Source organism: Lipomyces tetrasporus (assembly GCF_029532465.1).
Source record: "Lipomyces tetrasporus strain NRRL Y-64009 chromosome Unknown POJ06scaffold_9, whole genome shotgun sequence".
Classification (NCBI taxonomy): domain Eukaryota; kingdom Fungi; phylum Ascomycota; class Lipomycetes; order Lipomycetales; family Lipomycetaceae; genus Lipomyces; species Lipomyces tetrasporus.
This window is the reverse complement of record NW_026611604.1, coordinates 213,999-238,227: the sequence shown is the minus strand read 5'-3', so window position 1 is coordinate 238,227 and position 24,229 is coordinate 213,999. Positions and strand designations below refer to the sequence as shown.

The following is a 24,229-nucleotide window of genomic DNA, read 5'->3' as shown; positions in this document are numbered from 1 at the left end:
AATATTGTATTTATTGCGTATTGCGTATTGTATATTGCAAATGGTCACTATAAACTTAAGAATTATTGCAATATTGCATATTGCATATAACTATATGTAAATGTGTTAGCAATGGCATATCCCGAGTATCCTACATTCCTAAACCTGACCCTGACCCTGAGTCTACTTATGAAAGAGGATAGCGCTGAGGTCATAGATGGCTCACACGAAATTGTAGAAGGATACGCCTAGACTCGGTCTTTCGGCAATGCCATCCAACCGAGTGGATGAACATAATACAGCACAATTCCGCTTGTACCAATTAATATATTTTAATTGCTTGCTCTACGTCCTTGTACAGAAATTATCACTAGAAATCGATGACTAATCATTAATTATTGCAATACGTTATTGCAATATGCAATATACGATGCTGCAATATATACAATATATACAATATTATTGCAATATGAAAATTGAATGCAATATTGTATATTGCATATTGGAAGCCATGCCTGAATAACGGCAGTCATCCTCCTAGAGAATAACGGAGAAGAATAGAAGAGGAGGTCAGTAGACGGAGAAGAAGTTTTTTATTTCTTTCTCTACGACACCACAGAGACTGTATGTTTAGATGGTATTAAAAGTTGACTTTAGAGTAGAATTGGTCACTGTTATATTAGGGCATGCAATAGATTGAATACGTTTTAGGTATCAGACGACGATCTTTATATCCATGAGGACAGGCGCAATGACCGCAGTGGACACATCCCTTGCCAAAAGTACCTGGTTAATGCTCAGGGAACATGCCCAGCTTGCTTTGAACGGTCATCAAGCGGGCTTGGCGCAAGTATCAATACTTCTATCAAACCAGACCGTAGTCCAAATCATCAACGCCCTACATGGGTCCCTGTTAAAAATCCCGAGGCGGTTCAAGATTCGCCGGGTCCATGTCCATCTCGCCGCCAGTGTGCCAGTCGGGAAACACCCATCCAAACATCGTCCTGAGATCCACTGTCGGGTAGTCCAGGTAGTCTGAGCCTGTCGGTGTGACTGTTTGGGGATCGGCACCGGCGTCTCGCACTCCTGAGTCCGTCGTCGTCGGCGCTGTGCCCTTTGTTGTGATCATTGTCAGCCAGAGCCTACATAAAAAGCCGTCCTTTTCTCTCACCAAGGGGAATTCCGGGTCTTGGGGAACGCATGGATCTTGTGCTTCCATGTCCGCCAGCCGAGCGACCAGATCACTATCCGTCATGGTAACTCCATCAGGCGGCTTCGGGGATGTTATTGACGTCTTGCTCTGCTGGGCCCTCCAGAAGTACTCCCTCGCGATGTGTGCAAACTCAGGCAGCATGCCTGCAGGGAGTGCTTGATTGCAGGCGATGTCCACAAGACTAAAGTATCCGGCTGCCGAATCCAGGAGTGACAGATTCGTCCTCGACTCGCGGTGATACGGGTTGTGGATGACGAGGTCAAAGAGAATGAAGACTGCGGATACGGGCAAAACGACCAGAATGCTGTGAAATGTACATTAGCCTAGCCTTTACTATATCTGGAAAAAAGAGTGTGATTTACAAGATTGGAACGTGAGGCTGTACCTCGATGTGCTTGGTTAATTCGATGATAGTCCTCGCAGTGTTCATCAGCCTCTGCTTGCTCATCTGCCCCTTGTTAACGTCATCGCGGTTGAGATAGAGGCTGAGACGCTCGAGGGCAATGATGATATGGTAGTAGCTGAAATGTATCTGAAGCGCAGCCAAGCGGACGCTCGGTGACGCAGAGAGAGGAAAGTGCGTCGACTCGCCCGGTCTGAACTCAACAGGGATAGACTGCTGCCATTCCTCGAGGATGTCATGGATGTGATCCATGGTCGACTGATAGAGCTCTGGAGATCTCAATGAAGCACTTATCGAAAACAGAGATGTGGAGACGATAGACGTAATACGCCCAATCCGAATGAAGGCGACAAACCAGTTGAAGTCTTGGTATTGTGCCTCTGGGAATGGTGGAATCACACAGCCAATGTCTTCATCTGGTATGATCTGTCATTCGATTAGATTGCCGCAAAGGGGAGAAAAGGACGTGGACCAGACTGGGGGGAATACTCACAGAGCATGTACGGGTGTGCATGGCTATTTGCTTCTCCAAGGCATAAATCACCCAGAAAACCCTCAAGTGCTTGGGCTCTGAGTTCATGTCCTTGTGATAACGGAGCGCGACGGCCATCCGAGCAGCATGAGAAATGAGATAATCGTCGAACTGAAGACCACAAGAATTCATGGCATAGATGGACTGTGGAGGTGATGATAGTTAGACTCTCTTATACCATTCTCTTGCCAGCTGGAAAACTAGCATGCTTACCATGGCAGCTAGGGCCTGGATAACGAGCTTTCGTTAACGGTATGTCTCACGGTGGCGGATGTAGACGGGGTAACAAACCTGGACGCTTTCGACGGATTCCCGGGGGAGGATTAGATCTGCCATGTGACTTAGAGCCACCTGGAATAGCTCCCATGCTCTCCCTTGTCCGGGTTCAAACGTTCCGCCCTGGCAAAATTGGCTGCCCAACGCCAAGACGCTGTGATAGAGGGCCGAAAACACAGGATTGTGAACCAGGCTTTCCATTAGGGTCGGACTGAAAACTTGCGTCTCAAACTCTTCACGATCAAGGAATGGGTATACCGGGTAGATATTTGTGAAAAAAGCTCCGGGCACGTTTCAGCGCTATCCCATAGAGTACCCTCTTCAGTGAGGAGATCAGACGACTCACCTTGGATATACGAAGTAGCCTCCTCGGGTGCGATCCACTCATTCTTGCTGGGCTTCTGGAAGTGAATAGGTGGCCATGAAGATCCGTCCGTGATACCCAGACGGCTCAGGATGAAATCGTCGAGTCTTTTGACGACATCCCGGAGACGAGAATTGCCAATCTTGCCGGTCAAGGACGCGACTTTCTGCTCCGAGAAGAAGGCCAGGCCAGAGCTCAGGACTGCCGATAGTCCATTAGATCAAGACTATACAATACCTCTGCATGTCCACTGCAGATGCTCCTCACCTTGTTCATCAGGGGCCTGTAAGTATTTGAAAGCATTAATAGTGAGCAACAAACAGAAACCAATGCACCAGGGCATTGAACCATACAGTGAATACGGTAGATTCGTCAGAAAGGACGACGTTTTGCGGCCCATACTGCAGGACGCGATCGATGAAGAGCTCGCCCAGGGCCACTTTGCCCGAAGGTTGGGAGCTGGCAGGAAGAGATTGGGGCACTTTCGGTCATGGTCAGCGACAGAGAAAATACATGGATAGCCTGACGTCTGAAGATCTACCTCTGACTCGGGCTTTGCGCCGGAAGATACTGAATTGGCAGGGCTGTCCACGTTTCTGATGGCCAAGTGTCAGCTTCTCTCTCTCTCTCGGAGGCAGGCAGTCGAATCGACTCACTGCGCAGTAGTTGCAAGTAGGCGGCGAGCCTGGCGGCGTGTCGGGGACTAGAAGCAGCGACAGAATGAGGGTCAGTCAGCCAAGGTCATGTCAAGGCTGCTCCACAGCACGAGACAATGAGGGATGAGGCCGGAGAGGAGGGGTGCTCACCGATGCATCGGATCTTGCGGTGCCTGCATTGATCGCACGTCTTGTTCATCTTGATGGACGCCATGGACGCCATGTTTGATGGTGACTGATGGCTGTGAAGGGTCGGAGATAGGGACTGTGGAGATGAATATTCCAGTGGAGGGTTCGGGCGGAACTCCATCACTCCATTGTGTTACGTGCACTTCTGTATGCAAAAACTTTAAATTTTGCGCAAAATTTTGCAGCAAAAAAAAAGGAAGGGTTTTTAATTTGCAGCAAAAAGTCGGGAAACCGACAATTTCAGGGTTGGGGCAGGATAGCAACATGTGAGCTGGCGATTGTGCTTGTTCGTTGGTTATTCAATGTTGTCAAGCGATGTGATGTGGACATAATAAACTGCCGGTTGTTCAATAAAGTTAATGATAATGATTACAGTACGAATATTGCCATCGTAAGCAAGAAATCGGTAATCGTTCTATTCGTATTCGAATGCCGAACCGCCAGGTGTGACCACAGATATTATAGACACTTATATTGATCAGAGGATATTAGCAGACAATTATGTGCATGGCGTAGATATAGCTGAGTAACTGAATATGGTTTTTAGTAATTAATTTGCCGGGTTTAACTTAAATGAGGAATTGCCGGACCGGGACCTGTACAAGTGTCAAAACGCATGGCGCGGCGTACAAAGTCTTGAGGTTGGTTGCGGTTCGTCAGTTTGCGCCGGACCATCATGAAACCGTTACCAATGTCCGAGAAATTCAGGCGGTACCGCCGTATGGAAGAAGCTGCGACTGGTGCGGTTGCTCGGCTGAAGTTGACCTGGTCGCGGCGGCGGCTGGTCGCTGTCTTCAGTGCGACTGTTATCGCCCTCGGCCTGATACTCATCATCGTCATTGCCGGTGGGATTAGACGGCAGGACGACGACCGACGGACGATCGTGAGCGATGCCAGCCCGTCGACAGTCCGGCTTGCGTCGCGCGCCCACAACGAAACGTTGGGATTCGGCGGTATCGCGTACCTCAGCATGCCGTATCGGACCGACCGCCAGGACGCGATGGAGCTACTCGGGTCCGTCTACGGCCTCAACCTGACGTACATTCCGGGAGTGGACGGGGCCGCGATCGTCGACAAGGCCAAACCGCTGCACCACTACTGGCTCAGGGCGCCCGAGCTCGGGTGCTGGCGAGCCCATGTCGACGCCTGGCGATACCTGCTCGAGTCCGACTTTGAGACGCTGCTCGTGCTCGAGGACGATGTCGACTTTGACGTGCACATCCACGACATATTCGACGTACTGAGCAGACAGATGCAGCACAACCGGATCCGCATCACGCCTCCAACACCGTACGAGAAGAAAGCAGCCCCGTACGGACTCGACTGGGATGTGCTGTACGTCGGCCAGTGTTCGGACGCAAACAACGACAACCGGATCGATCTCGTGCACTTGTACAACGACCCGCACGCGCCCTCCCGCGAAGACACGTGGTTCCATTTCATTGGCCAGATGGAGTCGCTCGGCATCCGCGGCAGCGATTTCGGCAAGATGCGGGCCATCACGCCGTCGTGGAATCCCGTGTGCACGATGGGCTACGCCATCACCCGCAAGGGCGCAGAGCGGCTCATTCTCGACATCTCCTACCGCGGCATCACGGCCCCGGTCGACATCGACATCATTCGCAAACTCCAGCAGGGCATCATCAGAGGTTATACCATAACGCCGCCCCTGTTCTCGGCGTGGCGGGTCGACGGGGCAAAGGACAGCGACAACCAGGGCCTCGAAAATAACCAGACCGAGGTCGGAGCAGGAAATCGCAACGGATACAGTACGAGTTTGAAGACGAGCGCGCGCAAGCAATTGGTCACCATGCTCGATCTGCACAACTGGGACGACGTCGCGCGCGTCTTTCCCGAGCGACCGAACCCGACCATGACGCCAGACCAGGAGGCTGAGGACAAAGAAGAGCAACGCAAGGCCGACATTGAAAAGACCGTAATCAACCGGGCGTGGGCCAGCCGCCGATTAGAAATGGCACAGACTATGGAGCAATGGGGGGGATAATTTTATTGCATATTGTTATTGATAGATGTACATGCTTTGCCGATTACGATTACGAACATGTGTAAAGTAGTATGATATTACCATATATGAGTTGATCTTATTTACTAATACGTGTATGATATGACTGTAATAAATTCATATCATACGAAGTTGGCGTCATGTGGCAACATTTTGCAATATGAATCACCTGGTCAATTTATACATGATAAAAAAATTTATAACTGAAATATCATATAACGCCAGACTTGAACGAAAGCTCTACCCTTGCAATATTTCTTTACTCATATCTGACAAGCTTATATCAACAGCATTAATTAATTTGGAATGTAGCCGGCCCAAATACCCATACCCTACGTTAACAACAATCGCTATCATACTACCCTTACCCAATCACGATTTACGGCATTCAAAGCCTCAATTCTCTCAATCCCACGGCGGCTCCTACGGTCTGTAATAGTAATTTTTGCACCTGAAAATAAGCGTTTTGGCTCTGCAGCCGGTAGTCGGGAAACAATGTCCTGATTATCAATAAGCTTGGCCATCACAGTCGTGGTAACTTTGTTCTGCTCTTTGCGTTGTCAGGCGCGCAGTGAGCCGCACCATCACCGGACCTAAGACTGACGTCATTACATCCAAGGCTGCTGCGTCGTCATGTAAAGATCGTGGTCTGTCGGATTATCCTTTCCACGAATGAAGATATCCTTGGTGAAAATATTTCCAACACGAATAGTTACTTGTTTCGTAAAGTTGTTCCTCTCGGGTCTTGTCCGTGAGCGAAGTTGTGTTAGCGGAGTTGTCCATACTAGATGTTCAATCTAATACTTATCACGGTCTTGTATGAGCGACTCTACTCCAGCGACTCGCTCCACAAAGCAACAGAGTCTATAATATGTCATAGATTTCGGTATATAGTCCTTACTGAGTCACTCTGATCCAGTAACTAGTTCCGTCGACGTGGTGGAGTTAACTTGTCAGCCTCCCGTTAAGTCGCGCGAGTAACTCAAACTAAGCGAGCCACTGCTATGGTTTATATTGGCGGGGTCGGCAAATCTCTGCCTCTTGGCAATCTAGAGGCCCTACGCATCTTCCATCTCAGTATGAGGATACAGTTGTCATTTTAAACAGAAATCGACTAGAAATCGACAATCGGCAGCTGTCCAACAGACTGGGAAATCGGCAGGTGACCACGTACGGCGCGACGCAGCACATCTATAAGATCGAAAGCACTCCCTCCACTAGAAGCAAATAGAAGTCACAAACTGTCGTATCAGCAACTGTTAGCCTTTTTCCTTCTCTGAATAGCGCAAATTTGACTTTGCCATAAGGTGAGGTGAATGATCTATGGGAAGGATTGGATTGGAGGTTTAGGCGATAACTAATAACTGTTAGGAATGTCACTCATATTTTTACCAAAACGTCGCATTGCGGCCGTTATTATGGCATTGCTATACTTGCTGGCGCCTGTTTCCGCTTATGTGCAGGGGGTACTGTGCGTCAGTGCAGTGTTTCACTCATACACAGTAGAAGGTTACCCTGACCCAGTAGTAGAAGAAAGTGGCTTAGTTGTATTCCAAGATGGCGTCGATCTTAGAACCGTTATGAGGGCGGATCTCCTACTGATCGATGATCTGGGCGGGTCTGCTACAGTCCACACGATCTTCAAAGTTGGTGTTCATGACTGTACACTCTATGGACAATGGAATTCAGCGGGTGACATCCCACCGTTTGTACCGAGGGTTTCGAAAATTACCTGTCCTGGCACCGATCGAGTGTGGACTTTAACTTCGTCAGATCCAGGCTATTCCGACTATTTTTCAGGTGGCAGTGGTAATGATTATACCCTGTTCGGAAAATGGTGCGGATCATACTAAAGTGATGACAAGAAATGGTTTAGGGGAGGGTTAAGGTTCGGACATGCATGTTCTGTTTGCCGTTATTCTGGTCAGTACAAAGTGATGGTGCGTACTTTTTATCTGTCTTGTCGCTGTCGTCGTCGGTCGCAGGAAAAATTAAATGTAACATCTTTGTATCAGAATGGGACAAGTATTGCTTTGTTGCTTACGAGAATGCCTGTGCACGCCGAAGTTAGTAAATATGTGGATAGTCCGTTGGCACAGTTCGTCTTTCAGGTCGAGCGGGTCTACCACGTATTATAGTATTAGATAACCCAACATACTTGGTGACTGCGCAAGTAAAAATACCATGGAACCATGGATGGTCGCAGTAGGACTATACATCCTGGATGGTTCCGATTAGTGTATACTTTTAATCGACCTCATACTACCGGTGGTCGCCTAAGGAAACACAGCGGAAAGGCTGCGTTGAAGTTCAGCCGTAGGTTCGCCAGGGAGACTCAGACATCGTCAATGGCCGCAGTTATAGCGGCGATGGGACGGCGCCACACGCAACCGCTTTTCTGCATGTTCGCGCCCCCAATATATCCAACCTATGTAGAAATTGCAAACTACAAGTGATTGTGACTTGTAATAAATAGGACTCTGTCAGACTGTCAAATTCATGCATGCACGAACACCCAGCATTACCGATATGAGTGTTATTAACCCCACAATGGCCATCGCTTTGGAGCCAATCACTCTCACGCCATTACCCCGCGGCAAGCGAAGCCAGCGCACATGCACCGGATTGGTCCGAAAGGATTATAAAGGCACCACTCCCTACCCGAAGCGAATACAAAAGTGACTAACTATTCCCTTAGCCTTCCGTTCTCTGAACAGTGCAAATTCGACTTTGTCATTAGGTGAGGTGAATTACATATCAAAGGATTATAAATAAGGCAATAACTAACAGGAATGTCACTCATATTTCGAACTATGGTTTGGGCGGGTTATACCCCAAAAAGTCGCATTGCTCCCTAGGGGTGGATACGATTTGCGATTAATCGTTATTCGTATTCGTAAAGTCCAATACGATTACTGTACGAGTCTATGTAAAACTTTACGATTAACTATACAAGCGCTGAGGTGGGTTACTCGCAAAAAATCGTATAGTCATGCACGTGACTTTCATTATAACGTACATGTATTACGAGCGGCGCATCCAAACGAGCGGCGCACTTACCCACACCCACGTTATAAAACATCGCGACAATTCCACCAAAACGCCTAAAATCAATTGAACCTACTCGGAATCCTCTTCCTCAGACGTCTCTATTACAATCTGACAGGTGCGCGCGTTGTGTCCGGTCTCGCCGCAGTTGCAACAGCGCCGCGCGCGCGTTTCTTCCCTTGGCTTCCGACCACTACTTGCCTGTTTTTCCTGAGCGTCCTGATGTTATTGAATATCGCAAGCGTTGGGCGTCGACAATGATGAACTACCGTGCAAAAATGAGAGAATACGGTGGCGAGGATTGCACTGAAGTCATATTGCCTAATCTTGACGATGGGGAGCACGAAATTGTTCAGGTAACTCATGACGAATGCTATTTTAATAGTAATGACGATGTGGCTGTTACATGGACAGAAAAGGCGAGTCCATAATTAAGAAGAAGGGCCAAGGCTTAGGTCTGATGGTATCGGACTGAAGTCATGTCATGGTTCCCTGCAGTTTGAAGGGCAATACGCTCGGGAAATCATCGAGCGCCGGAAAAATCGCGATGGTTTCTGGGTATCGAATGATATGGTTCTACAGCTTGAGAAGGCGATCGATATTTTCGAAAGTCGCACCCCGGATGTGTTGGTTTATTTTGCTTTGATCAAAGCAGCAATCACCAGGAGCTCCTGCCTGATGCTCTCGCAATTCGGAAATTTACTTTGAAAGATAAGAAGATGAAGGACCCCATTAAGCCGGGGTATTTTGAACTTAACGGTCAACGTCATGTTCAGGAAATGTGCTACACGGAGGGTCATCCAAAATTTGGTTGGCAGAATGTAATGTGCGCCGCACTAAGAGGCGTAAGCACAAAAAGGGGTGGGGGAAGTTGTATGGTAGCTTTTACTGTCCTTCAATATTTATTGAAGCCTGCTCCTTCCACTTCCCGCTCTCATGTCGACTTATTTATACATTAAACATTCAACACATCACACATCATCACATATGTGATTCTGGAGCGTGGGGCGTGCAGCTTCCGTACGTCGCGCCGCATGAGCACGTGCCTCATGCCGCGTACGCAAACCCTGGGGCCTGTGCCACTTGTCACTTGTGACGTTACACTGTTAGGGTCAGGGTGACGGGCCGTTACGCATAAGGGCATCCGCACAATCCTAGAAGAGCGACAGCTCTGGGTTGGCAAGCTCCCCCGGACTGTGTCAGAAGAAGGCTGCCGAAATAGATCTGTCTCAGACTGCAGAATGCTGTGCGACTCACCTCTTAGCTCAGCAGGAAGACTTTCTTTCGCAACCGTCGCGGCTTGAGATAGCTGTTAGGTCGCGCGGGCACTTGTTCATAATGTATCCGAAGTTTCATTGTGAATGCAACTTTATAGAACGGATTTGGGGCCATGCCAAGAGGCAGGTGCAAGCAGAGTGCGATTATTCCTATGCTATGTTGAAGCTAAGGGTCCCATGTATTTCGTCAGAGATTCCGGTCCAGCGCGTCTGCCATTTTGCTCGCATGGCATGGCGATATATACATGCCTACTCCATGGACCTCGATGGTAAGGCCGCGACGTTTGCGCGAAGAAATACAAATCACATCGTCGGCTTCCTGGTAGCCTCGAAATTGTGTGATGTCAGATTGGTGCCCTTGGCAGCATCATCTGGGTTCAGTTGTGCTTTTGTCGCGTATGTTTCAGTTATTAGTTTGTCGTGTTTTCATTTTGTTATATCGTGTTCTTCGTCCAGCTAGCCGGTGGATAATATATATATTTACATGACTGCGACCTGGCCGAGGATGTGGGAAAGACCAAGATCCGCAAGGATACGAAGCTTTTCAGCCCGCAGAAAATAAAGTTCGTGCATGTGGAATTTTTCGAAAATTATGACCGCTGGGGTTAGGGTTTTACCCTATTGTCGCGACTAACGTGCATGCACCATACCTGGCATACCTGGTGGCACTCGCAGATTGTGGTGCTGACAAGGAAAATTATTGCAACCCGTGTGGTGTAAAATGTCTACCACTTAGCATGATTCATTCGTTTTAAAGGGAGCTCATTCTTTCTAAAGGGAGCCGCCGAAGAAGCATTGACATCTTCGACCAGATCGCGATGGGAACTCGAGGCCTTGAAATAGTGCGCTTCCGCAGGCGCTACTACATTCGCTGGCACCAGTACGACAGCTACTTCGAGGGTCTCGGCGCCAAAATCGTCGCGAGCATCCCCGCCAACCCTGAGCAGTACCATGGTACGCCGTGAAGAACGATCTGTGCCTTGTCGTATACTAATGATCTGTAGAATGGCTCGAGTCCATGCGAGCGGAGTATGCGGCCCGGGAACGCGCCCTCGAAAGACATGTCTACAAGATCCGCAACGGTTTCGAACCCGACTATTCGCACTTTTGTGAGTTCGCAACGCTTCCTTCCGAACTTCCGCGGCTAGGTGACTACGACGCCGAGTACATTTACATCATCAACCTCGACCATGAAGTCCTCACCATGAACCACAGCATACACTGGAAGCTGGGGAATATCCCACGCCAGGATAAGCTGTGGCTTCGCGCCATCGCAGACAGCATCTATCGGTACAAACCCACTATCTCCATCGATGTTTGCCCAGAAGAGCATATGGCTTCACTGGCTTTGGAGCTTCCCGAACCGAACCCGTGGATCGAATATAATTTCCGCATCGTAGCTCCGAGGACGAACATCCGAGAGGCGCGAAAGGTGTTTCTCACACACGTTCTGGCCAGGACGGTTATTGAATATAAGGACGAAATCATTAGGTTTGGGAGGGAGTGGAGCCCGGACTCGTTTCCTTTTCGCGAGCTGAGCTTTGCCCTCGTCTCTATTGCGTCTGGCCAGGCCAAATTCCATTCCTTTCCCGCTCAGCGCTGTGACCCTCGAGGTTGCTCCTGGCGGGGCTGCAAGTCGAACCATCTTCCGAAGTTACCTGGATGGCTTGACGAAGACTGGGCTGGCGATAACGCTCCATTGCCAAAGTTCGGCTCCATGTCTCATCGACCGGGCGAGACTCCGGGGGCATCGCCCACGGGGACGATGTACTGGCTCGAGGACGTGCTTATCAGCCTTACGCAGGTGGTTGATGGCAAATCCATCACGCAGGCCGTTACTTGTGGCATCGGACAGCGGTATACCAATTTTCAGATTGTCGTCCTGTCGCTGTTTGAAGCAGCCTTTGCGGAGGTCTCCTTTAGCGACAACGGGGAGCCATTCGTTGAACTAAGTGATGCTGTCGATCTCTCGCCTCTGCGTGCAGAGTATTGTTTGAGCACACATCCGCGCGAGCGACCAGAGCTGAAGCCCGGGATGAAAGTCCAGCATCAGCGCGGTGAGCATATGACGCAGTCGAACTGCACGGGGACCGCGCGAAGACTACGAAGACATTTTCCCGGACTCGCGGCGCTTGCAACTTCTTCGAGGTCGCCGCGAGTCGCCGCGCAGCATCCAATTTGGGAGGTATTCTCCCGCCGGAGTTGTATGGCCGGATTCTAGACTTCGTTGACTACGATACGTGGAAGGCCTGCTTGGTCGTGTCGCCAGTGTTTCGTTCGTACTGTCTTCGCAAGTACAGACTTGACGATCAAATGAGGATTGTGGCAGGCCCCTTTGTAAGGCTAGAAAAGTATCACAAGAAGCGTCTGCTGTCGTTCGACTTTGAATACATGCAGACGGGCAAGATCCTTCCGATGATGCAGCTTCCGCGTTATATTTGGACGGAAGAGTGTAACTGGATGCCAGTCATCGGTAGCGACCGGAAAGCGCTCATGTTGGACATCGCCGTCCAGTTTGAGCCGGCCCGACAGCGATGATGAATGCGCATGAAGTCTTCGGGCCCACGACGTGCTATATGCTGGAAGGGGCGCGAGCTATCGGGGCCATAGTATCTAAGACCATAGGATGACACTGGTTTGAGGAAAGTGTCACGAAAAGAGAGAGAAGCTTAGCCACTATAAAGTTAAGAAGACGGGACTTACACGTGCGTGTCGACTCCGGATCATCTCGCAGGAGCGACTCGAGGGCCCCGTCACTGGTGGTCGGCCAATTCTGTTGTAGGAACTCTACACATGTGGAAGCTTGCGCATCGTCCAACTTCCCCGTCAACGTCAGTACGTTTCCAAGGGTCTGGTCCTTCGGGTGTCCTTCCACTTGGAAAAATGAAATGAGCTCCCATTCCACCATAACAGTGAGTCAATTCCTCAGTGATGGCAAATTCGCACTGACCTCGCCAGGTGGAAAGTTGTCGAAATAGAACTCTCCCAATTCAGGAATTCCGGGGAAAAGTCTGGATCATTGGTGGCATACTCGGTCTGAATGAATGGAATCTCATCATTGCCGTTGTCTTCGCCAATTTCGTCAGGGATTACTGTCAACTCCTTCGCCCCAGTATTGTACGGTTCCAACTCCGTCCTTTCAAGCCACATACGAAACTTCAAGTCGGTTCTTCCGTCGGAGCAAGGTACTTCGGAAGTTCGTTTTGGTCGCACTCTAACTTATATTGCTCCTGGATCTTCCTACTCAAGCAATTGGCTGGTTAGATCTGACAAGTTGGAGCATCATGGCAGTCCGAAGGGACATCAGATCCGGTTTACAGTTGCCTGCTTTTCATCTGGAAAGGTCATGACCTCAGGTGGTTCGTACCTCCCAGGTAGGTAAGGAGTCTCTGTACGTACGTTGAGTTGTCCAGTGGGGTCGAATTTGCAAGGCCAACATGGGCAACCACCAGAGTTCCGCGACCGGAATTGGAATCGCCGGTCGAGAAGCAAAGGATGCTCTCTGGTTTGAGGTCACCATGGCAGATGCCTTCCCTGTGAAGTCAAGACCATTCTGTCAGTACGCCAGAGTTCTCGAAGGTTGCCTCCCTGAGCCCATGGGAACACGAAACTTCTCTTATTCCCCTTTTTATATGCTGCAATGGCCTTGATTAGATGAGGATGGTTCAATACCCTCATCCTCTCCATTATGTCTCTGTGTCTGTCGGAAACCTGATGTTGAGGCTCTTTACAGCGACTTCGATATATTGCTCAGTCTTTCCGGGCTATAAGATAATGTCAACAAACCGCTCTTGAACAGACACGAGTAGAAGTTAATGCACTAAAAAGATTTTCTTGATGCTCAGTGAGGAGGCCAAGCTTGCGTACGGCGCTATGATAGCCCCAGTACCGGCGGCTATGATGTCGTGTAGGCACAAAAGGAAGCGGGCAGCGAGGATGAAACTCGTAGTCGAAGTCCCCTTCTCGGAACACCGGAGCTAAGAATATCCATTGGTGTTCAATGAAGGCCTCAAGCTCAGAACGTCGCCAGTACCGGAAACAGGCTAGGTCTTGTCTTTCTAGAGATGGGGTATTCTTCATATTCAACCTGCGAATCTGTCGTGTTCCTGGCAGCTGGTACAGGTCCACCTCAATGGGAAGGTCATCATCTGTGAAATTGGCTTCGCAAAAGGTCGAAATAAGATTGATATTGCCGCAGAAGACGAGTTTCAGGAACACCCGCTGTGCATTCTTCATGACGTATTCTGTCAATCCCAGAATCTGCGCCTTATCAACGTATTGCCTCAAGGTCAGTTCCACTTTATCCTACTGAACCAACGATGCTACGGCATTTCGTGGCAAGAAAATGTCACAGCCTTCAAAATCTGATCAGCGTACTCATCGTGAGGTTGGTTGGCGCACTTAGCCTTGATGTCGTCGGAAGAGATAGACATTCTCAGTTGCGAAATGATTGTTGCTCTAGAAAAGTAGCTCGTGGTGGAAATGTCAAGATGGACAATGCTTCGACAATGGAAGACGTTGAGGGAACAGAGGAGTTTGTATGCAGTAGACTAAAAGCGATATGATGTATGATTTAAGGTGCAGTGTAGCGGACGCAACCTCCGAGAATGAGAGAGCAAGGGAAGCAAACAGCCTTCCCTACATCATCTATACTATTATCAGCTCAAGAGTTCCAATGAGATTTCGATTACCGTGACAACCTGGGTCTACATAAGCCCAGGTAGGTATGTGCATGCATGCATGGCAACGTGGACAGGGCTGGAAGGGGAACAAGATTGAAAATAATTCAGCAAACGCGCTGTGCCTCGTCGCCTGTTACGTGTACGCATCACCTGACTCACCGTGCTACCGTATAGGCCAATAGGATCTGTATACGGACAACCAAAACAAGTGGTGTGAGTGGAGCAAGTGGTCATGTTGAAGACCTCTGCATCGACGACGTGGCAGTTTGACGCGTGTCAGCATTAGCCTCTGCGGGCCGACGGCGAGGCACTGTACGGGTGGCAGCAAATGCTAGTCTGGTGAGAAGGTATCTTGTCCGTCTGAGGATCATTCACCGTTCTTTGACAACACTGACAACAATTTCTTGGCTTGATTCGTGAGCTCTAGTCCAACATCGAGATGACGGAGAACCATCCGTCAAATTGTGAGAACCTTGCTTTCGAAGCCGCCTGGGCACTTTCCAGAACCAAGCATCGTTCCTACTTATGCTAACAGCCTTACGGCGCCTTTCTTGATTCTAATCACGGACACGCTGATTCGTTTACTTTGGGCAAGGTTGTAGTATCTAAATTCACTCATAAGAGTGGCGTGGCGTCGAGACGTAGTTAGCGCCAGGATCGTCGACGCATATCCTGCTACCAGATCAGAGTAGAAGCAGCCCTTTATATCGGTATAGTTGATCTAAAATATATTTTTTTTTAGTTTTTAGATAATTTTAGAAATAAATAAGAACAATTAAAATATAACTTCTAGTAGTCTTAGCAATGCAGAAATTGCAGCCCTGAGCAACTGACCTAAAATAATATAATAAATAATCTTCTAATATCTGCAACAGAATAATTAAATATAAAGTTAAGTTAATAATAATAATATAAATTAAAAATAATAATATTATAACGTACATGTATAACGAGCGGCGCATCCAAACGAGCGGCGCACTTACCCACACCCACGTTATAAAACATCGCGACAATTCCACCAAAACGCATAAAATCAATTGAAACTACTCGGAATCTTCTTCCTCAGACGTCTCTATTACAATCTGACAGGTGCGCGCGTTGTGTCCGGTCTCGCCGCAGTTGCCACACCGCCGCGCGCGCGTTTCTTCCCTTGGCTTCCGACCACTACTTGCCTGTTTTTCCTGCTTTACCTGTTGCGCAATGTCTCTTTCGTCTTGTAAATCTTGTGCTTCCTGTTGACTAAGTGATCCTCCTTGCTGTAGATGTGTTTTTTTAGCCCTCCGACGTTTGCTAAGCTCCTCCATTCCTTGCCGAAGGATCTGGTTCTCTGTTTTCCACAATGCCAATTAGTGCATCATTTTCGACGTACCCTTGGCAAACTGGTCAACAGCTTCGTAGATTGAGGTTGGGGAGCTATTTTGATGACGGGCAATTCGATTCTTAATGAAAGTACTCTGCGATGAGGCTTCGGTTGGGTTGTTAGGTGTCTGGGAAACCCAAGGTGGGGGGGTACTAGGGCGGGAGTTTGGAGGCGTTGGCGTTTTTAACTTGAGATCGAGCATAGAAATCACACTCTCGGGGTCGAATGGAAGAAGTCCAGCACCTCGGAAACCTTCTTGGATGTTTTTTTCCGTCATTGCAGCGAAAAACGCAACGCGGAAGGCAGGAAAGAAGTCGTCCTTGGTAATGTGGGTGATGTGAGCCAGCGTCATATCCTCAATTTGCCGACCATATGCCTTCTTTAGCGGGCTAAAACACCCAACGTCGAGTGGCTGGAGCATGTGAGAGGAACGAGGAGGCATACAGAGGGTGATGATGTTGTTTTCCTTACAGTATTCCTCGAACTCATCAGAGTGGTGGCTCTCGTGGCCGTCGAGGATTAACAGACGATAACCACCCACAGTTCGGGACTTGGTATGCTTCTCAAAATGTCGAATCCAATCCATGCCTTTCTCATTCGTCGTCCAGCCGTTCTCAGTAACAGCGATTACCCAGTCGGGTGGAAATCCGCTGTTTTGATACCAAGACGCGAGGTGGTTTTTCCCTGCAACAATGACGAACGGCGGTACCGTCCAGCCCTGGGAATTGACGCCCTGGATTACCGTAACCCATTCCCGATTGCCAGGCTGTACCGTTTTTGCCTTTGTACGCCCGTCTGAGCTTGTCACAACCGTTGCGGTTGAGATAACGCCCATCATAAACCCAGTCTCGTCGAAGTATTATAGATATCCGTATCCTGGATGCCATACTTCGCGATTATATTGCGTACAAGCTCAAACCAGCTACGAATAATCACTGGACCTTCGAATTTGGCCCTCTGGTAGTCGTACTTCCGCTGGAAACGCGTCCGGAGCTCTGGGCGGCGCTTGACGAAGTTCGAAGCCCAACGCGTCCCGACGCTTGGCGCGTCGCGTGTCGCGAAAAGTCGATTTGCTATATCTCCCACAACAGACAGCCGAGGAGGAAATCCTTTGGCAGCTAAGTCGAGGATGTATTGAACAAGGACTGATTCTTCTAGGTCGGTCAATTTCCGCAAATTGGCTGGAACATCGCGTCGTGGTTGTCGGCCGGCACGTCGGTGACGTAGGGTCGTTTCACTAATACCATATATCTGCTGCAGTCCTAACGCTTATTTTTTTGGACCTTTGGAGTGCTTCGATGGCAAGGATGATCTTGCTTTCATTAGAAGAATATTCCATGTTTTGATGTGGAGGGAATTAGGGTAAAGTGTGGAGGGGGGTGCATCGCGTGGAAAGTGCGCCGCTCGTTTGGATGCGCCGCTCGTTATACGTGTACGTATAAATAAATTAAAGAATTAATTTAATTTAAAAAGTAAATAAGTTAAGAAGAAAAATTTAAAATATATTTAATATAACTAATTATTTATAATAACATAATAACTTATCCTAATATTTAAAGTCCTTAAAACAAAAATAGTTTAGAAAAATAACATTAGATAACTTATATAATAATTAAGTCATTCTGCCAGGACTAATACCTAGCAATCCACATTTAGTATTCTATCTCTTTCATTCATAGGAGCCTGTTACACCCTAGCTTCTCATTCCCGTACCAATTGTAATAGGACCCTCCCCTCTTGTTTCTCTCCACCGGTTCGATATAATCCGATGTATTCACGATGAACGCCCGCGCTGGGGAATGACTACATGTACCTGACGCAATGACCTCGAAGTATGGTATAAAAGGAAGGCTTGATGATTTCTCTTTCCAACTCTCCAACATCTCGCACCATAGTCTACAAGTAAATTCACGCTGGGGCTGCGATTTGAGTTGCCAAAGCCGTGCAAGGCAAGAGACAAACTTGGAGCGCTAATATGGACGAAGCGTGATGCCATTATGAGAAGATAGAGCGCAAACGCGCAAATACAGCGCCGATCTGTACTGGCCTGCCCTTCAAAATGCGCCCCACCCACATGACTATTAAGCTTATGTAGTATATTATCGCATTAATTCTATTATCTCGTATAAATCGAAATACAGTGTATTGGCGGCAATTTACTTGCTGCAGGCCTACAGCGTTACCGCCATCTGCGTCTATAACATCCCTAGCGGCCTAGCCACTCTCCTTTGCATTAGATAGGATTAGTTGAGACTTGGATTGGTAGCCGGCTACGTCGTTGGCCAGTATGACATGAATTTGCTAACTGGCTAAACCACTCCCCCTATGCTTGCAAACTAGAAAAGGGAATCCCGAAAATGTAGAATGTTTATTGACAGGCTCATTGATATGACCGGCATTTCTATTTTGCAACTGCTCATATCCAGGCACTGGCAGGCACCGCATTAAGGTTTGTCACGCGCGCTTGTTCTTCGTCCCGGTCCATTACCGTTCTGCATTACTTATATACCTACTGCAAATAGCCATATTCTGGCTGCAAATAGCCATATTCCTGCTGCAAACAGTCATGGCTCTCATTCGCATGCTACTCTATTCCGGCTCCGCCATCGGTCTAGTTAGCTTCTGCATCTATCGATACACGTCGCCAGTCAGTCAAGATCGTCCGCGACCACCCAGTCAGCGGCTCAGAAACCACATCGACTCGTTCAATCCGAGCCAATATCCGGTCGATGGCACCTATCTGTCGATGCGACTAGCTAAATCAACAACCACTTCGTCTGACGCCAGAACCGTCATGCTGGCCATATTCAACAGCTGGGTCATGTCACCCGAGCGCAATGTGGTAAAGCTGTTCAGCTCGGCCTACGAACCCGTCACCGCCAAAGTCGGCGAATCGTCCCTCGGCCTTTTCGAAACCGTCCACGCCGACGACAATGAGGTCATTCTGCACTGGAAAGTGCACAATAAATTGGAAGGGCTACACATTATCCGAGCAATTGATCACGGACATGACGAAGTGGCTTACCAGTTAGATTCCGTGTTCTGGAATCCCTGGAATCCTGTGGGCAAAGTCCCGCCGGCTGGCCCGTTCTCCACCTTCGCCCATACGGTATATGCGAAGATGATGCTGCGAGCCGGCGTGGCTTCTCTTTTAACGTAGATGTATCAATAGATATTCTCCACTCAACTTATGTTGCCCATTCAATCTCAAACATTCCCCAAAAACCTAGCGCAAAAGCTTTTACAAAAACAATCATCCACGTTTACTTCCACTGCAGCACACTCTTGCTATTCAAATCAATAGCCAATCCTGTGATGGTCAGGACCTTCTGACTCAACTCCACCTGCGCTCCGCTGACACGACGACCGTTGACATAAACTCTTCTCGGCGCGCTCCTCGACGAATATCCCAAGACCTTGACCGTGTCCAGCTTCGGCGTAATGCGATACTTATTCCAGCCTGTCCCGATCGCAAGCGTATTTCCGCCGAGCCCAAATTTAACCTGGCTGTACTGGGCATCAACTGATTCGCCGTCATCCACATAGAGACTGCCAGTCGACTGGCCGTACTTGTCTAATGCCACAATTAAAAAGTAGTTGTTGCGGACTGTCTCGTACGTGGTCTTCGCCGGATACTGTGCTGGCATAATAACCCCGCCTTTGACATGCACGTTGATATGTGTCAAATTAGCGTCCAGCGTCTTGTAACCAGCAGAAGTCGACGCGGCCTTGCCAGTGTACCAATCATACCAGATGCCGTCTACATGTGAATATTAGCTTAGCGTCATATCCATCTCTCAAGTTCCACATACCTGGGAAGTAGCCGGTGACGGTAGTCGCACCTGGCGTCAACACTGGCGTAACCAATAGACCATTGCCCAATGTGAACTGCGTGTCAATGTCGTACGTCTTCGTATCCTTTGCATTGTCCCACCACAGCGGCCGCGCGACAGCGTTACCAGTCTTGGACGCTTCCTGCATCAAGCCGTAAATATACGGCAGGAGCGTATACCGAATCTTGTATGCCTTCAATGCCGATTCCGTGACGGTCTCCCACACAAAGAAAAAAGTATCGTGGCTGTTTTCGGCCCGATGATGACGCGAGAACGGATAGAACGCGCCAAGCTGTGCCCACCGGTTGCAGAGCTCCTCGCTGCTGTCGCCGCCGAAACCGCAAATGTCAGACCCGACCATTGGAATGCCAAACAGCTGGTTAGACATGATCTGAGGAATAGATAGGTACAGGTCCTCCCACGTGGCCGCATTATCGCCATTCCACTTTTGCGCATAATGGCCTGTGCCAGGATATGACGACCGCGTCAAGATAAACGTTCGCTTGCCCGGATTCAGACTCGACAACGCACTCCGCGTGTGGATGGCTTCGTAATGGCCGTACAGGTTGTGCGCGTCATATTCTGTAGCACCAGAGTAGTGAGTAACGTTCGTGGATATGGTTCGATAATTGAGTCCTCTCATTTCCCAAGCACCGTCATTGTTGATGTGATACGCAGGTTCATATCCCGGCGGAATCAAAAAGTTGGCCGCCTCGTTCATATCGATCCATAGACCGTCGAACGCGTTGATGCCGTGAAATTCCGTAATCTACCGAATCAGAATATTTCCTTACACATCAAAGCAAGAGACCCACCTGCTTGGTCCACCAGCCATTTGCTTGTGGATGAAACCAATCCGGGAAAGCAGTAGTGCCTGGCCACACTTCGCCCAACTTCATAGTATTAGCACAAAAATTAATAGCAGCAAAAAAAATGCGCACTCACAAACTCTGTGCCGTTGGGCCACTTCAGAAAGATGTCGCTCGACACGCCATCCTGGTAAGGACTGTAGTTGTCAACAGGCGGAATACCCGGATCCAAGATCGGCACATGATGCATATGCTCCTCGTGAAGGGTGGCAACGTAGTCGTTCCAGCCCGCAAACCCGCTGCCCAGCGTGAAAGCTTTGTACGCATCCATATGGTCAATATCAGCCCACACCGTATCCACATACATTCCAATCTCTTTAAGCGACTCAATCGTAGCTTTGATGCCGGCTGTCGTAGTCCATGTTTGTCCCCATCTGCACTGGTGAAAACCAAGACTCCATAGAGGCACAAACGCTGGCTTTCCGATAAGCGACGTGTACTGATCGAGAGCAGCCGCTGGTGTAGGTCCCGTAAACACATAATAGTCTAGCACACCACCGATCACGCGGTACGTGATCTTGCCCGACACAAGGGCAACGTCCATGCCGTTCGAATTGCGCAGAAAAACTCCATGGACTTTTCCGTTCCGCAGCTCAAAATAGACGGGATGACTACCATAAGCGTTGTTCAACCTCTTGGTACCACGATCAAGGGCCCAGAACGTCTGCAGAGTCGTGTCGGGCGAGCGACGGAACGTATCGGCCATATCACCGAGACCGTAAATATTAGCATTAGCAGGCAAGGCTGAAGATATTTCCAGATATTCCTCCTCAAAAATCAATGATGGAAGGCCAGATACGCCGGTGTCAAACAGGACCTCGCCTGACGGCCGAGACACTTTGAACGTGAACGGAGATGTCGTGTACGAGACAGTGTATGATTTTGTCGTTATGGTTCCCTCTGTAGATCCTTCGGGAACAATACTCGCAGGGATCTGCCAGCGATTGTTCGCAGTGTCGGCGATCTTGATGCGAACCATGTCTTTTGAGTACGGAACAATCGACACTGTCAAGTACTTCACGTCAGGCGAATACAGCGCGCATCCAGCGCCGTTCAGAGCCAGGCTAAGCTTGGTGACGCCTTTGGCAACGGTAGTGCCGACGACATCGTAACCGTCGCAGTTCGCCGTCGAGCGAGGACCGCCATTTGGCACCTCGTAGTACTGACTGTCGTTGTCATCCGTATACGTCACACCTGATTCAACAAGTTGTAGGTAGACATAGAATTTCGAAATACCGTATGGACTAATCGGGCCTTCAAAAGACCAATTTCCGTACGTGTTTTCGGGATTCTGCATCTTCCAGTGTGCAGCCATCATAGTTCCTAGCGGAATCAGCATCATTCTGTGCATCCACGGCAATAGGGGATCTTGCCAGTCATGTTCCAGACTCCATCGTGCGTGGCATAGTATATATACGCATTCATGTTATTAGGAAAGCTTTTGATCTATACAGCAATATTAGCACATTATTTCAATGCCAAGGCCAGTGCCGCCTACCATCAATGATCCCCGAAGGTAATAATCGTCATAGCTGTACGTCACGTTCTGAATAGCTGACTCGTCGTTGAAATATTGGCCGTGAGATTTGTCACAAAGACAACTGAGCAGGAAAAAAATCAGCAGCAACGTCTTCGTCCGTCCGCCGCCGATACTCATGCTGGGAAAGAGCCGCATTGTTGCTAGCTAATTGGCGACTTCTCAGAAACTGTTGATAGCCTGTACACTCTTGCGCTCTAAGACGGGCAAGGCCGGCCTTTTGTAGTCCGGCCTTGCTTTCGGTCGGCATTGTCTGAGAATAATATCCGTAGTGATAATGGAAATGGCGGGGTAAGCAAAGATTCTTGCAGAGCGACCGTCGTCGCATGTTCCCGCTGAATGTCATACGCCAAGTGGATTTGCCCTCGAAGCGCGCCCACCAGCAGGCAACGAGTTCGACCGATCGTGCCGGATAAATTTGCAGCAGAAGATGTTAACTTGAATTGGTGATAGTTGAACTTGTCCTGTTCATGCCCGTCAAAGTATCGGGACCGAATCAAGCATAACCAACGGCTCGGCGAGTGCCTAGAGCTGCACGGAATTCGGATGAAGTGATGTTCCTGTACGCGGCTGTATCACATCTCCCCAATATTTCATGACAAATTATTATTGCGGATGTGCGCTGCATCACGACAGCGAACTATTCATTGTATCTTCGCTTGCGATGGCCGTGTACTGCAAGCCAAGTTGCGGGGTAATTTTAGACGGCACGGCGTAAATGTCGGACAAACTAGCTAGGTCGGGCCTGGGTTAGGGTAGAAAGCTAAAATGATTAAGCTTAACTTAACTCAATCAAAGCAAGTGTTTCTGGTTTTCGACTAGCCGCTGTGGTTCAGACATCACTTGAATAGCGTTCCCACGTATGGCAATCTTGCTACGGACTTTTGGCGGATGCAACCAACCACAGATACCTACAAACGTCTACCAGGTGCTACTGCTCTAGTTGACCCATCACAATTCAAGTTGCAAAAAAAGCAGTATAATGGACAATTCAGGGAACATATCCCGTCTGACAACCTCAGAACCGCCACAATATCTGTTCGTCAATCATAACGACGCTTTCAAACAGAGAATTAGTCTACAAATGGCCCAAAAGGCGGTGTTCCTGGGCACCCACTAATTTCTTGGCATGTCCGTGATCGAGCGGCCGGCCGCCGCCCCATGTTCGTGGAATTGCTTTACTGCATTTCCGCCTAAATAGAAGCAGCCAGCGATTATGTAGATTGCGGTGGCGGAGAAGTAACATGACTTGGGTTGATTCTACCCGATCCCGAGTTTAATTAATATTGTCCACGAAGCAATTCATTGCGGGTCTTGTTCGTGGTGCCGATTCATTGTGGGGTTGTCTGGAAGACAACCATCGAAGCAAGCCAAGACTCGTATTTATCCGGTGCGAATGTTGCGCATTGTCTCAACATCTGCAGCTAGTCGACTAAATATTTCGATCATTTGCACAAGTGAGGAGACTCCAACTACGAAAAAATGATCCGTACACTAGAAACCCTGTCCAGGCAGATCACAATACGCGGTCACCACCCATTAAATCATCCCACTCACCGTCAACATCGTGGTTCTCAAAGTGATGACTGATAATCTTTAGTCGATTCTGCTTAAACAGTCACTTACAAAAGGCTCCAACTCCAAACCTCCACTGGAACAGGAAGGAGCATGACCCCAGACAGGTCGCGCACGATTGAGCATCCAAAAGATGGCATAACTGGTATTGATTCGGATGGACAGACTGTATGGTGTGCGTGGAGGATGAATTGAGAATATTACGCTCCAGAGTTTAATTCTTCCGAAATTAACGCTCTTTCCGAGATGATTTATAGCAAACAAGGTATGGATCATAAGTGAGCTAAAGTAAGCTAACCATGTGCAATGCCCTCCCCTAACCAACAAGACAACAGAACACGCCGCAGATAAAATATACAAAGGGACATTTTCCAGGACCCACTCAGCTTCTAGTGACTCAGAGAAGCTCCGTT

At 48.8% G+C, this 24,229-nt stretch overlaps 8 protein-coding genes across 8 annotated transcripts; 5 read left to right on the top strand and 3 right to left on the bottom strand.

Moving 5' to 3' along the window:
- Positions 1 to 892: 892 nt before the first annotated feature.
- Positions 893 to 3,646, bottom strand: POJ06DRAFT_239899 (fungal-specific transcription factor domain-containing protein; the record flags this gene model as incomplete). The annotated part of the gene is made up of 11 exons (XM_056186064.1): positions 893 to 1,496; positions 1,555 to 2,021; positions 2,089 to 2,271; positions 2,341 to 2,367; positions 2,419 to 2,684; positions 2,750 to 2,968; positions 3,005 to 3,050; positions 3,121 to 3,248; positions 3,309 to 3,363; positions 3,424 to 3,470; positions 3,574 to 3,646. The coding sequence occupies 11 exons, from the start codon at positions 3,644 to 3,646 to the stop codon at positions 893 to 895; spliced, it is 2,115 nt and encodes a 704-aa protein (XP_056041617.1).
- Positions 3,647 to 4,219: 573 nt separating this feature from the next.
- POJ06DRAFT_258710 (uncharacterized protein) lies at positions 4,220 to 6,029 on the top strand. Its single transcript, XM_056188291.1, has one exon. The coding sequence runs from the start codon at positions 4,289 to 4,291 to the stop codon at positions 5,615 to 5,617; it is 1,329 nt and encodes a 442-aa protein (XP_056041616.1). The 5' UTR covers positions 4,220 to 4,288; the 3' UTR covers positions 5,618 to 6,029.
- A 613-nt stretch (positions 6,030 to 6,642) lies between these two features.
- POJ06DRAFT_258708 (uncharacterized protein) lies at positions 6,643 to 7,682 on the top strand. Its single transcript, XM_056188290.1, has 2 exons — positions 6,643 to 6,942; positions 7,007 to 7,682. The coding sequence occupies exon 2, from the start codon at positions 7,009 to 7,011 to the stop codon at positions 7,486 to 7,488; it is 480 nt and encodes a 159-aa protein (XP_056041615.1). The 5' UTR covers positions 6,643 to 6,942; positions 7,007 to 7,008; the 3' UTR covers positions 7,489 to 7,682.
- Positions 7,683 to 8,856: 1,174 nt separating this feature from the next.
- Positions 8,857 to 9,412, top strand: POJ06DRAFT_258706 (uncharacterized protein). The gene has a single exon (XM_056188289.1). The coding sequence runs from the start codon at positions 8,941 to 8,943 to the stop codon at positions 9,112 to 9,114; it is 174 nt and encodes a 57-aa protein (XP_056041614.1). The 5' UTR covers positions 8,857 to 8,940; the 3' UTR covers positions 9,115 to 9,412.
- A 1,366-nt stretch (positions 9,413 to 10,778) lies between these two features.
- POJ06DRAFT_270141 (uncharacterized protein) lies at positions 10,779 to 12,498 on the top strand (the record flags this gene model as incomplete). Its single annotated transcript, XM_056189422.1, has 3 exons — positions 10,779 to 10,914; positions 10,965 to 12,145; positions 12,208 to 12,498. 3 exons carry the CDS (start codon positions 10,779 to 10,781, stop codon positions 12,496 to 12,498), a joined length of 1,608 nt encoding a protein of 535 aa, XP_056041613.1.
- A 756-nt stretch (positions 12,499 to 13,254) lies between these two features.
- POJ06DRAFT_292872 (uncharacterized protein) lies at positions 13,255 to 14,393 on the bottom strand (the record flags this gene model as incomplete). The annotated part of the gene is made up of 3 exons (XM_056190411.1): positions 13,255 to 13,724; positions 13,762 to 14,242; positions 14,287 to 14,393. The coding sequence occupies 3 exons, from the start codon at positions 14,391 to 14,393 to the stop codon at positions 13,647 to 13,649; spliced, it is 666 nt and encodes a 221-aa protein (XP_056041612.1). The 3' UTR covers positions 13,255 to 13,646.
- A 4,175-nt stretch (positions 14,394 to 18,568) lies between these two features.
- Positions 18,569 to 19,162, top strand: POJ06DRAFT_200531 (uncharacterized protein; the record flags this gene model as incomplete). The annotated part of the gene is made up of 1 exon (XM_056185195.1): positions 18,569 to 19,162. One exon carries the CDS (start codon positions 18,569 to 18,571, stop codon positions 19,160 to 19,162), a length of 594 nt encoding a protein of 197 aa, XP_056041611.1.
- A 32-nt stretch (positions 19,163 to 19,194) lies between these two features.
- POJ06DRAFT_296716 (glycosyl hydrolases family 31-domain-containing protein) lies at positions 19,195 to 22,361 on the bottom strand (the record flags this gene model as incomplete). The annotated part of the gene is made up of 6 exons (XM_056190568.1): positions 19,195 to 19,762; positions 19,815 to 20,604; positions 20,651 to 20,728; positions 20,781 to 22,027; positions 22,078 to 22,150; positions 22,203 to 22,361. The coding sequence occupies 6 exons, from the start codon at positions 22,359 to 22,361 to the stop codon at positions 19,266 to 19,268; spliced, it is 2,844 nt and encodes a 947-aa protein (XP_056041610.1). The 3' UTR covers positions 19,195 to 19,265.
- Positions 22,362 to 24,229: the final 1,868 nt, after the last annotated feature.

Bases quoted from the DNA above. Each gene is read 5' to 3' on its own strand.
- POJ06DRAFT_258710 (XM_056188291.1), top strand. From the start codon at position 4,289: ATGAAACCGTTACCAATGTCCGAGAAATTCAGGCGGTACCGCCGTATG.
- POJ06DRAFT_258708 (XM_056188290.1), top strand. From the start codon at position 7,009: ATGTCACTCATATTTTTACCAAAACGTCGCATTGCGGCCGTTATTATG.
- POJ06DRAFT_258706 (XM_056188289.1), top strand. From the start codon at position 8,941: ATGATGAACTACCGTGCAAAAATGAGAGAATACGGTGGCGAGGATTGC.